Source organism: Rhagoletis pomonella, unplaced genomic scaffold (genome assembly GCF_013731165.1).
Source record: "Rhagoletis pomonella isolate Grant_MI unplaced genomic scaffold, Rhpom_1.0 Rhpom_scaffold_00005, whole genome shotgun sequence".
NCBI lineage: Eukaryota > Metazoa > Arthropoda > Insecta > Diptera > Tephritidae > Rhagoletis > Rhagoletis pomonella.
In genome coordinates, this window is record NW_023458559.1 from 5,010,249 (window position 1) to 5,024,733 (window position 14,485).

Genomic DNA, 14,485 nt, shown 5'->3' on the forward strand with positions numbered 1-14,485 from the left:
CGTAAAAATACATTTTCTACTGATGGTAAACATTAAATTTGGTATGTAAAAGTAAATAGACAGATAGTTAATTTTATTAACACGGCGTGTAAAATTGCACACATTAGGAGAGGAAACTGGTTACGGCTCTGAATATGCGTAAATTTAAACAAACAATTTCACGTATAATATCGAAAATACATCCAATAGCTGCGCTAGTAGGCTTTATATGCGTAAATTTAAACAAACAGTTTGTAGAGCAAATTTTAAACATTTTATGTGTAACTGTGAAATTTCTAAAAATAAGTGGTTAGAATTCAAGAAACAAATTTAAAGTCACGCCCGCTCTTAATATGCGTAAAAAAAAAATTAGAGTGTGCACTGTGTTAGTAGGCTTAAAATGTTTGCAAAAGAGTTCTCCGTAGCATAGGGTCCGAACCCTTTTTCTGATTTTAAGGCGGTCTAATCTGAAACTCTGTAAAAAATAACGACTTTTTTTAATTTTCTGCATATTTTTTTCTATAGTGACCAAACCACTTGTTTGATTTATGAGTATGAAGGCAAACAACTTTTGTTGGAGTCTCCTTTACAAACTCTCTCAGATGTAAAAGCGATATCATGACAACTACAACTTTTCGATGGTTTCTCTCAACAAATGATTTGGTAAATATGCATAACCAAATAATGTAACAATAACCAAATCACGTGTTGAGAAAAGCAGATTTAGTTGACGTAACTAAACTATATGAAGTATTTTCAACAATAAACCTAATACAAGAAATGTCTAATCTTATATTTATACACAGACTTACCTGTTGCGAATGAATAAGAAGTTCTTTTCGTCGATAAGAATCTTGGGGTTCTGTTTGATGTCTTATAACATACTCGGCAAGCTGACGTGCTGGAAACTCAGTTTCGCAGACGAAATGGAAATCTTTTGCCAGGTGAGTAGCTTCTCCTTCCACTAAAGATGTGAGCAATGTAACATTAGCAGCCTTTCGTCTTCCAGCAGGTAAGTTCAAGCCAATTTTTTCAAGTTTTTCCCTTAGAAGTCGCCCGCCATTCTTACTCTTGGCTCTGTGGTGAGGTAAAAAAGAAAAATGCATACGCGTATTGGAAATAATGGATAACATTGCTAACCTTCGAAGGACTCCGCCTAGTAAAGAAGCGTTTAAACATTCGGGCGGAGATAACCTCCTTTGCACCTCGGCAATTGTAACTTTGTATTTGGACGTGCTGGAAAGAAGGCTAAGTCGTCCTGGAACAGCGCAGAATACCTCACTGGGCGAACCGGATCCAATACTGCCAATTTCTTTCCCACTTTTAATACCTGAATTAAAATAAAAAATAAGGGTTAAATTGCAGGCATAAGACTAAGGTGTTTCATTATTCGCCAAAGAGTTAAAGAGGATAAAACTGAAGAATGAGATAAGTTATGATATGTTATGTTATTTTATGTTATGTGTTGCTTTGTTATGTTATCTTATGCCATTTTATGTTATGTTATGTTATGATTTTTTATTTTGTGTTAGTTATGTTGGGCTATTTTATGTTATGCTATGTTATGTTACGCTATGTTATGTTATGCTAAGTGCTAAGCACAACTCTTTTCCATTGAAGTCATCTCAACGCAACTGAACTGAACTAAACTCAACTCAACTCAACTGAACTCAACTCAGCTCACCTCACGTCAACTCTGCTTAATTTTAGCGGTTGAATTTCAACCGATGGGCGAACACTGTTGTGTTACGCACACAATTAATCACTGCTTTACTACCTCACCTTACCCTGCCGCATGGAAAGTAGCCACTGTTACACCTATAGCTAAAAAACCGGGTGCCTCTTCCCCGTGTCATTTTAGGCCTATAAGCATTTTACCGGGACGATCCAAAGTATTCGAAAGGCTTATAGCTCAACAGGTTATGGATTTTATTTAGACCAATAAGCTGCTGAGTCAACTTTAATCTGGTTTCAGGCCCCATCATAGTTATTCAACGGCAATTGTAAAAGTGTTGGATGATATTCGTCAACCTTTCGATGAAAGTCACCTTTCTTGCTCTGCCTACTCGATTTTTCCAAAGCCTTTGATTCAATTAATCACAAATTGTTGTGTAATAAATTAGCTATCTATTTTGGTTTTAACGCAGTTAGGCTGCTTAAAGATTACTTAAGTAGTAGTTTCCAAAAAGTTAAGTCTGGTAATAAGCTCTCTGAACTCGCCCCCATCTCTTCAGCCGTGCCACAAGGCTCCATTCTTGGCCCTCTACTATTTAGTATATTTATCAACGTATATTAACTTTCAACTGTATTTATCCAACAGAATAGGGTTGGTCGAAGACTTAATGAGGATTTGCACTCGATCTTTGAGTGGTCGAAGAAAAACCTGCTTCATCTTAATGCGCGGAAGTCATATGTGCGTATATTTAAAGAAAAAAATTGAGCTTTCCGTGAAAATTGGTTCAGAGTTTAACAGTTCCCCTTATTACGTATTCTGAGGTAGTTTATAGAAAGCTAGATTCTCCCTCTAGTCACAAGTTGGACGTCGCTTTAATTTTGCCACGAGACACGTATAAGGTCTGAAGATGTTTGACCATCTTTCTTTGTTGAGAAACTCGATACTTGACTGCGACATACAATATTTCTGAAATGCCAGGAACTGCATCTTTATTTTTCAGCTAATTGCTCATGCGAAACCGGAATACCTATATGAAAAACTCATATTTTCTAAATGCTCTCGCTCTTTAACTCTAATCTTGTCCAGGTTCAATTACTTATGCTCGTCCCGACTGTTTTTCGGACTTTGGAACTCTTTCCTCAGACGCTAAGGAAGTCATGACCTAGTGCAGTGATGAGCAGAGAGAGCTTTTACTTTGCACGCGCCTATACAAAATGTATAGGAAGCTCAAAGGAGCTTTGCCCGCGGGAAAGACAGTGCCCATCAGCAGTGTTGCCAGAACTTTTTGGACGAACCGGCTAAATTTGCAAATAAAACCGGCTAAAAACGGCTAAAATGTTTCAACTAAATTTCACATGTCTTATTTAAGTAAATCAAAAGTAAAAAGACTATTTCTTGGAGAGAAGTTACAAATTCGAGCCGGAAAAAGTTTTGCCAGCACGAATTTGCAATTAGGAAAAGCATATGATTATGGCACATGGTTGGATTTTTTGTCGACGATAATTTGAATAAACAAGTTCGTTAAATTTAAAAATTTACAAACTGGAGCGATTTTAAAATGAAAAATGTAAGTTAATACTTGTTTACTTAATTAATTTAGTTAATTCCAATGATTTGAAAGGTACTCGGCAAAAAAAAAACTGTATTCTTAATCGGAATGCAATCTCAACCAGAGTCGATATAGAAAACCCGACAAAGAAATTGAAACGTATGTTGAAGAAAGTCGGAATGACAAGATATATACACGTAGATCCTGTTTTTTGCCCCTCTGAGGAATTTTAAAATTCTATACAAATTTCTTTTGTTTGAAATTCAACCGTGGACACTAGCTGGTAGAAAAACTTGCAAATGTGCGAATTTGCAAATTTGCATCTTGAGTGTGTTAACAGTGAAATAATTTCTTATTTTCTAAGTTTGCGAATAAAACTTCACACTTAAAATTAAGACATTTATAACAAATATTTTATGAAGAAAATCCCTTCTTCGTTTAAAATAAAAATAAGTGAAATCAGCCCAGTTTCATACAACCCTGCCTGACATGAAAATTTTCTCCACGATAAGGCTAGTAGTCTAACAGATTTTGGGACGCTTAGTCAAAAATGGAAACATATATACATATTTGAAATTTAAGAAAATAAGGCAAATAGCAAAATCGGCTAAAAACTCGGCTAAATTTTTTCTGCAAAACGGCTGCCGGCTAAATCGAAATTTCTCCGGCTGTTTGCTATCGCAACCGGCTAAATCTAGCCGGAAAACGGCTAAAATGGCAACACTGCCCATCAGTGGTCTAGAGGCAACTTCAAGAAACTTATACTTCAGTATTTCCCTAATTAAAATTTCTAGAAAACGTGGTTATCGACTCTCGCAAACTAAATTATGGTTATCTATGTTTATTTTTTCTAATTTTTTAATATTTTAAATTATTAAATATTTTATCTGTGAATTTTTAATTGTTAATGTATTTAATTGCTTATATATATATGGGGCCGTCCCATACCAAAACGGACGGGGTTCACACTTCATGTGTTTGATTTGTTTAAAAATTTAGGGGTTGATGCATAAACATAAATAATAAATAAATATGAAATTTGAGCTTGATTAATAAATTTTTAAAAACTTTACAGCACAAAAACAAAACCAAATCGATTTAGTAGTTTTCCAAATATCTCGAGAACGGCGCGAGGAAAAAATTTAAAAAAAAATCACACATACCCACATCGAAATTCTCTATGAAAAGAAATATTTTAAAAACTTTTTTTCTTGAAAAATTTTTCACACAAATTGTTTGATAAGAAAATTAGTTTTTGAAAATATGCCATCTCAAAAAAAAATTTAAAAAAATCACAATGCAATATTGAAGTATAGTATTATGGGGTGCACTCTACAATAATTTGAGTTATGCATTTTTTTTACACCGAAGTTGAGTAAAATTAGTGCATTACAAATTTACAAGTGTTTTAGATTATTATTTTTAAACTAGCTGTACCCTGCCACGCTTTGCTGTGGCTTATTCCTGTTACATGGATGATAAATTATTAACGAAACAAATCATACGTTTCATATGAGTTTGATTTTGTAATAAGTACTTGTGTGCACACAATATTTGTCGTTTTTCAATTCTCTGCGTAGATATCAATGACATCTGGTTTGCCGACACGGAAACACGCAACATCTGAGAACCAGCCCGCATCTAAATCTAAACCATACTTTTCCAAAGGTTGACCCTGAGCATTATTGATTGTGATTCCGAATCCCAATCGAATTGGAAATTGCAATAATTTAAATCGAAGTCGTGTATCGGTCGGATTAATATTCCGCAACGTGATAATTGCCACACCTATTTCCAATTTCCGGATGCCTTCTCTTTTCATCCAATCAAAAAACGCACTAGGGCAAAAGAGAAGGCACGCCCCTGTTGCGCACATTCGCTACAATTATAACGAGTTGTCCCTTTTTGTTATCTACGTTCTTTGATGTTAGGTAATCCCTGAAAGATCAATCGAGTTCAAAAATTCCGTTGGATAATTAACTGCTTCATTTATTTCCACAACGGTGTTTATCTACATATATATACACATATTATTTCATCACTTTGAATGCTGGATTGATAAACATTATTCTTCGCGGCAAGAATAGCTCGTTCACTGAACCAATCGTGATTCCTATAATTAATTTGAATATCCGGAAAAATTCTTTCGTTCAGTTCTCTTTTCGATGTTTCTAAGTTACAAAAATTATGAGGCAATAAAATTGGTCCTAATCTCTCATTGACTGGCAGCTTTCCGTTCCCTATGTTCGGTAGTTGTCGCGTTAATACCTGGGCTGATTAATCGCTCTGTAGTTGGACACGCATATTCGTAGTGAACTGCAATGTATGTATGTTCGTCTTGCCACAATGTTGAATATTTCAGGCAAGCATTTATCTCTTCCGCTGGTGTCAGTCGAGAAATTACAGGCAATATTTACGTAAAATCTCCTGCGAGCAATACCAATGCATTCCCGAATGGTTGAACATTTCTACGCAAATCTGCCACCGATCGATCAAGAACCTCAAGCAATTTTTTAAGTGCCATCGTGCACTCGTACCAAACAATGAGTTTACATTTTTGTAATAAGTACTTTTCCCATATCGGATGTTTTCGAAATATTTCACGTTGGAGTTTCGATGATTTGTACGTTCAATGTCAGCATAAGAGCTAAATGCGAAGTGTTTCCACCTCGTAACAATATCGCAGATGTTCCAGATGAAGCGAGAGATACGGCTATGTAGTTTTTCATCGAACCGTTGCCACAATCTTGTAAGGAGTGTTCTCCTAGTTCCTCCTGGCTCATCCAAGAAGAAGGTTATTTATCATTTGCATCTTCTTATTTGGCGCTATAACCGAATAACCGATTTTAGCCGAGTTCGAAAAAGCACGCCAGTCGCTTCTCTCTGTGCCAACTTACGCCAATTGGAAATGCCACGTGAAGCCAAGTCCTTCTCCACTTGATCTTTCCATTGCAGTGGGAACCTCCCTCTTCCTCTGCTACCACCAGCGGATTGCGAGTCGAATACTTTTAGTCCTGGAACGCTGTTCTCATTCGAACGACATGTCAAAGCCAACGGAGCCGCTGTAAAGATTATACAGCTCATCGTTCCATCGTCTGCGTGGGCATGATGAGTGACTTATAGAGTGTGGGTTTTGTACGTCGAGAGAGAACTTTACTCCCGAATTGCCTACTCAGTCCAAAGTAGCACTTGTTCGCTACAGTAATTCGGCATTGGATTTCTATGCCGACATTATTGTCGGTCTTATGCTGGTTCCTAACTAAACGAAATTGGCGACTTTCTCGAAATTACAACTGGCAACAGTGACGTATGTGCCAAGGCGCGAATGCTCTGACTCCTTGTTTGATGACAGGAGATACTTCGTCTTGTCCTCGTTGGTCACCAAACTCGATCGCTTTGCTTCGTTATCCAACTTGGAAATGCCAGGAAAGACTTCGAGGTTTGTGTTACCGATGATGTCGATGTCATTGACATACGCCAGAAATTACACGCCCTTGTAAAAAATTGTTCGTGAGTGGTTCAGTTCTGCAGTTAACATTTGCAATATGCGATCATAAATGCCCTTCTGCTCACGCTTCAATTTGTGAATGTTTGATTAGGCATATAATAGGAGAACGGAACAATAATAATAATCATTTTCTTCATAATATTATCCAACGTTATTCAAATTGGTCTCGCTGATTTTCGGAAAAATTTTTCTAAAAACCCGCAGCAGCTCATCTTATTTAGCAAACAAATTTCTGGAAAATGTGGGTATTGTTTGGTAGATGTATTTCACTAACGTAGATTCTTAGATATTCGAAAGTTGGAAAAACTTAACGCTAAAGTAGGCACATTCTCTTTACTCGCAATATAGTACGTAGTAGGCTATGGCGACCCCAAGTGAAATTGTTTAACTATTTTATAATGTTAGGGAATGGTCACAACAGTTTTAAGTTTTCATTAAGGATTGTTTAAACCGCTTTCATGGGATATTTTTATTTTTTCGTTAGGTATGGTTTTTATTATTTTTTCATTTGTATCAGTAGTTTTTTATTACTTTTTTTTCATTGCGAAATTTGTATACCAACTCTTCGTTGATCACTTCGTTTGATAAGATTTTGTTTATTCTTTCTTCATTTAAACTGTTCGGCTTTTGGATAGGTGGAAACATTAAAAAAATCTCTAGTCAAGCTTTCCCTAACACTTTTCGTTTGGAACCAATTATGTAATATTTCATTTAGTTCCAATATTTGCAGTCTTTACTTTTAGGTAGGGCATACTCTTATTGAAAATATTTCCAAATCAAGATTTCTTTAATGCCTTTAGTTTGGTACCCATATTGTAACATTTCATTTCTTTTACCAATTTAATTGAGTTAAATTTTCAAACAGGTGGCAACCATCCTCATACATATTTTCGACCGTGGGTCTCTTAAAAACTCTTTAGTTTGATACCCACATTGCAATATTTCATTTGTTTAATCAATTTAACTGAGTTTAAATTTTCAAAGAGGTGACAATTCTACTCAAAAATATCTCCCGCAGTTATCTTTCTTAAACCTCTTTAATTTAATATTTATATTGTAATATATCATTTAGTTTATCAATTAAATTGCGCTAAATTTTTTAACAGGTGGCAACCCTCCTTTAAAATATTTTTGCCCGTAAGCCTTCTTAAAACTCTTTAGTTTGACAACCACATGGCGATATTTCATTTATTTTATCAATTTGACAAAGTTAAAATTTTCAAGTAGGTGGCAACCGTCCTCAAAAATATTTCCAACAGTTATCTTTAGAGCCTGTCAGACGTGGCAATATATTTCGATGCAATAAATTTCGGAAAGGCTGTCAAATTGAGAAAGCAATCGCATGAGCAGTCACACCTTGCGTGGAAAGTCTCTTTCGAAAGAGGTTTTTATTTCCGAAAATTTCTGAAATTGTTTTTTGGCTGTTCACACAGCGAATGAGTTTCTGGCAATCTTTCTCGATACTAAAATGCAACCATGGGCGGTGGGGTTGTCGTTTGTTTGCTATTTCTCTTGTAAAAGTGAGAACGAAAACACGAAAAATGAATACTCGATGTAAGCTGCTGTTGAAAAAGAAAGCAATTTTATTAAAAATTATTGCCATTATTATTAAAAAAATAGAAGTGGATGATTCCCGTACACGCCGGTCTATTTGGGTAAGACAATTTTGGGAGCGCGGAGCAAACAACCCATACTACATAACGTTGATGAATGATTTGCGGCACGAAGGGAATGCATTTTTCAGAAATTTCGCGCACATTCCTCAAGATCAATTAAACTTTTTATGTGAAAAAGTGCGACCGCTTATTCAAAAGCAAAATACGGTTATGCGTGTAGCCATAAGCGTTGAAGAAAGAGTCTCGCTGACATTGAAGTACCTCGCATCTGGCGACAGTTACAATACACTGTCCCAAATGTTCCGTATATCTCGGCCAGCTATTGTGGAAATAATTCCTGAAGTCTGTCGTGCTTTGTATGTAACGCTGGCACCTGAATATTTAACAGTGAGTACTCAATTGTTTTGTGTCAAAATTTAGCCACAACACATGATAAACACATAGCAAGTAAAACCGTTCTCTCAATTTGTCGCCCGTGATATTTTTTAAGATTTCCTGCGTATTAAAATCATATAAAATTGAAAATAAAACAAAACAAATTGTTAAATTGTTTAGATAGCCGATTGTCAAAAAAAAAAATTTAAGAAAATAAAGGGAGAAATCTGTTGTATTACTACACCTGGTATAATTTCGCCATGGTTTACGATTCTGTGTCAGCAGTTAAGCACTTTTAGATATGTTTTTTTGACGTTTATGTTACTTTTTTATTACGAAATTATATGTTAAAAAACTAAAGATCACAATTGGTTGCTAAAAGAGTTTAAGTAAATATCACACATATATGATTAAAAAATAAATATCACAGTTGTTATATGCTTAAAAACAAAATAGAACATTAAATAGAACATTAAATACTTAAACGAAAAAAATATAAAAAAAACTTAATTAAAACCAAATACTTAAATAAAAATTACAAACAAAATAGACATACATAAAAAAATTATCAAAAAACATAAATTAATTGCAAAGCATAACATAACAAACTAAAAATCACTCCTATGGTTGGTTATATGCTTAAAAACAAAATAGAACATTAAAATAGAACATTAAATACTTAAACGAAAAAAAAATATAAAAAAAACTTAATTAAAACCAAATACTTAAATAAAAAATACATAAATAAAAAATACAAACAAAATAGACATACATAAAAAAAATCATCAAAAAACATAAATTAATTGCAAAGCATAACATAACAAACTAAAAACTAACCACAAAATATATAGGTTATAATTAACATATTTTCCGTGTGAACAATAATATAACGATTAAGTATATTAAGCAAAATAATAGATTTCAAGCATTATTGATATTTAATTAAGCAATATTTTTTATCATTTTACACAAATTCACGACCAGTGCCACACGGCAACACTCGATTAGTTTGACAGCACTTGCAGAAGAAATAAAAATTGCTAGTGTAGCACGAGCAAGTTGAAATATATTTCCGAAATCGATTTTCGCTCTTGCAGTTGCAGTCACACCTTGCAACTTTTATTGCTGAAACTGATTTCTGAAAAGTGACAGAAAGATCTTTCTGGCTGTTCACACATCGAAATAAAATTTCTCTTTCTCAATTTGACAGCGAATTGCGCGCGAAAGACGGGAATATTGCCACGTCTGACAGGCTCTTTTCTTTAACCTCTTTAATTTGATACCCATATTGTAATAATTTATTTATTTTATCAATATAATTGGGTTTAAAAATCTGCAAATAGGTGGCAACCCTTAAATTTTTTGCGATATCATTGGTTCTGGTATTGGACCGAACAATACAGAATAAAAATTATTCAAATCGGTTTAGCCGTTCTCGAGCTTTGACGACCGTGATATACGAACACAACATTTGTATATGTATAGATTATATTTTTTTTAATTCTTTTGAGTATGCAGTCTTGAAGCACATTAAATATTAGTATAATAAAGTGCAATTTTTAAGCTACTGCAAAATTGCGTTCATTTTTAATATTTTTTATTCTGACGGCTTTTTGCACTTTTTTCTTATGGAAGAAAATGCACAAAACCGTTTTCAAAGACAACTAAAAAAAAAAAATTAACGCCAGTTTTGCAATCGCTTCAGACTTGCATTTTATTATACTGAAATTTAATGGGCTACAAGACTGCATACTCAAAAAAATTTTGAAAATTCGTAATGCACTCATTTTATTCAACTTCTGTGTAAAAAAAATTCATAACTCCAATTATTGTACAGTGCACCCCATAATATTATACTGAAATATTGCGCAATACTCAAAGCTACCATTGTGATTTTTTTTCAGACGGAATATTTGCAAAAACATTTTTTTTTTTTTCAGAGAGAATTTTTATGTGTGTATGTGTGACTTTTTTTTTTATTTTTTCCTCGCCCCGTTCTCGAGATATTTGGAAAACTATTAAATCGATTCCTTTTGGTTTTTGTGCTGTAAAGTTTTTAAAAATGTATTAATCAAGCTCAAATTTCATATTTATTTATTATTTATTTTTATGCATCAACCTTAAAAAGTTGAAACAAATCAAACACATGAAGTGAGAGCCCCGTCCGTTTTGGTATGGAACAACCCATATACATCGTTGTGCAAGAAAATATTATATCTTAATGTACTAATAATAATAACAATAATAGATTGGCGCTTACACATATATTAGTGTTTGGCCGAGCTTCTCCTCCGATTTGTGGCGTGCGCCTTGATGTTTTCACACAAAGTGGAGGGACCTACAGTTTTACGCCGACTCTTGACGGCGATTGTACTTTTATGAGAAGCTGTTTTTCATGGCAGAAATACACTCGGAGGTTTGCCATTGCCTGCGGCGCGGCCGCGGTTAAGAAAAAACCTTTTTTTTAAATTTGTTTGCGACGTTGCTTTGGCCAGGGCTTGAACCCAGGCGCTGCAGAGTGGAAGCGCGCACTGCTTACCACTACACCACAGCGGCCGCACTAATGTACTAATTACCATTAAAAAATTAAATTAATTAAATGAAATTAATATTAAGTGAAATGTGGAAATTCATAAATATATCAGTGTAATATAATTTATTAAAGCTCTTTGTTATGAACTTAATAGACACACCCTGCAGCAATAAGGCGGCCAATTTTCCGTTAAGGACTAGTAACTTCACTGGTTAAAATTTGACTGGTCAGAATTGGTCATTTGCTTGCATCGAAAATGTCAGCCTTCGACCAGTCCCCAAGGAACCGGCCTAGATATAGACGAAAAGTACAGTTTGGCAGTGACAGGGTGGTGTTGTCTTGCAATTCAATGAAACAAATTTAAAGAACACCACCCTGTAAATGTCCCAATCGCTTGGTCTCGCCTTGATGCAAAGTGAACATTTGAACACACGTTTACATGCGTGGCTGTAGCTCAGTGCGCAGAGATGCTTGCCACTATTTGTTAGCTTTCAGGAGGGTCCAGTTCAAATACTGTCAGAAGCAACATCGTTTTAAAATTATAAAATTTATTTTTGTTTGTGTTTCCGAATTATGAAAAAGCATCTGCGAAGTGCAGAACGCAATCTTACTCCAACGAAAAAAATCTCTAAAATTGGCCTAGTCCAGGACTATCTTACGGTCAGTGTTGGTAGGACCGGTCCTTTTCCAATGACACGCCAATGCTAAAAATGGCAGTTGAAACCATTGGCAGGGGAATTATGAGGGACTAGTGCTGGTAACAATAGGGGCTATGTGAGGGCTAACCTAGGGTGAGTATGAATTGCTGCAGGGTACTTACATACCTACATATGTATGCATGTAACGGTATACATAGTCAAAATAGTTATTCGTACAGTGGTTGTTTTACAATATTGGCAATGTTTTTAATGATGAATTTTTCGTTAGTTTTTCACAAAAATACTGTTAATATTCTTACAAAACCCATACAAATAAAATTTGCAAAACTTAAAAAAGATTATAAAAATTTTCATAAAAATTTTGAATGACAGTTTTTAGAACAAAAAATAGTATGCAGTGTTATAGCTCATTAAATTTCAGTTAATAAAATGCAAGCCCCAAGCCGTTTTAAAGTACCTTTGATTTTTTAGACTTTGTTTCTCAAGGGTATTACATATCTACTATATATTTGTGAAAGTATGTATGTATGTATGTATGTATTTATGTGCCAGGTTGCAGTCTAAACGGACTGACAGAATAGGCATGAAATTTTTAATCAGCCATAACTTCCAGACCATAAGTCACATGAACTTGAATTGCGGTATGCAGACATATCAATGGTAGGTGCTTATACGAGGTTATATATAAACATATTTGTAAAAGGGGGCGTGGCGCATCCCATTGGCGCGGAATTTTTTATCAAACTATAGCTTAGGAACCATAAGTCACACGAACTTGAAATTTGATATGCAGACATATCAATGCTAGGTACTTATAGCAGGGAATGTATAAGCGTGTTTGTAAAAGGGGGCGTGGCACATCCCATAGGCGCGGAATTTTTTATCAGCTATAACTTCGGAACCATAAGTCACACGAACTTGAAATTCGGTATGCAGACATATCAATGGTAGGTGCTTATAGGAGGGAATCTATAAACGAGTTTGTAAAAGGGGGCGTGGCACATCCCATAGGCGTGGAATTCTTATCACCTATAACTTCGGAACCATAAGTCACACGAACTTGAAATTCGGTATGCAGGCATATCAATGGTAGGTGCTTATACAAGGGTATATATAAATGTGTTTGTAAAAGGGGGGCGTGGCACATCCCATAGGCGCGGAATATTTTATCAGCTATAACTTCGGAACCATAAGTCTGACGAACTTGAAATTTGGTAGGCAGACATATCAATAGTAGGTGCTTATAGGAGGGTATATATAAACGAGTTTGTAAAAAGGGGGCATGACACGTGCTATAGGCGTGGAATCTTTTATCAGCTATAAATTCGGAACCATAAGTCACATGAACTTTAAATTTGGCATTCAGACATAGGTATCTATGTGAGGTGTTCAGAGTAAAGTATATATAAGTGGGTTTGTCAAAGGGGGATATACATATATGTGTTCATCTATTAGATAATTCGGATATTTAAAACTGTTTTTTTTTTTTGAAACCTTAGTGTCTTTAGATTATTTTGAAATGGAAAGATTAAATCGTTTTTTAATCCCGAGATGCTGTTAAACGAAAAAGATTCATACATAATGAATTAAGCATTCTACCAGAAATGTGCAGCTATACTAAAACTGCCAAGCGAATAGGCAGCTAAAGGGAATGTACCGTAGTACACTAATTTTAATTTAGAAATTTGATCGTTACCTTAATCCACCTAATATTAATAATGGAACAAGATTTGTAGTACAGAAAGTGGTGATCAACATATATTAGTTAAAACACGATAAAGCTAAAAGTATGGCTCATAAGAATGCCTTAATGTAAACAAAGAAAATAGTTTGTCTCCTTTAAATTACGTTGGACTGAATATTTGTATTACTGTTTTATATTTTTATTTGTTTACCCCGAACGACGTCGGGTGCTCTGCTAGTTTTCTTCTATGAACGAAATGTAGTTTTGCATGGAAGAAAAGGCCCTTGAGAAAAAAACTCAAAAATCAACGCAATTTTCGCGACTTGAAACTTGCACTTTGTGGCACTGAAATTGAATGAGCTATAAAACTGCATACTAATTTTTTTTTAATCTGAATAAAAATTTTGAAATATAGATGAAAATTTGTAGAACTTTTTAGTTTTGCAAAAACTTTTGAAATTTAATTCGTATGGTTTTTACTAATATATGAACTATATTTTCGTGAAAAATTAACGAAAAATTATTATTAAAAACATTGCGATAATGTAAAACAATCACTATACGAATAACTATTTTGACTACGTATGCATTTACATACATATGTAGGTTTGTAAGTATGCTATATAACACTGATAAATTTATGAATTTCAACATTTCACTTAATATTACTTCCAAAATTACTTGAACAAGTGCAATGTAAAAATATTTGTCATCTAGAGGCGAGCGCACGGTCGTGGGTGTCATCATAATATTGTTATAACTTTATAACTACTAGTTGTCTAAACCTTAAACTTTCCCAAAAATTTCCCTAGATATTCGTTATAATAATAATAATAATAATAATAATAATAATAATAATAGCCAATAGTGCTGCTAGTCACACTGGACGTCAAGAACGCCTTCAACT

The 14,485-nt window shown here is 34.4% G+C and overlaps 1 protein-coding gene across 2 annotated transcripts in view; it reads right to left on the bottom strand.

Moving 5' to 3' along the window:
- The window catches only part of LOC118738657 (transcription factor AP-2-epsilon), a gene marked incomplete at its 5' end in the record, with an annotated part of 341,438 nt that overhangs the window by 47,945 nt on the left and 279,008 nt on the right, over positions 1–14,485 (bottom strand). For both annotated transcript variants that reach the window (XM_036469563.1, XM_036469562.1), the window contains 2 exon segments: positions 792–1,056; positions 1,120–1,309. In XM_036469563.1, coding sequence (XP_036325456.1) covers positions 792–1,056; positions 1,120–1,309 — 455 coding nt within the window.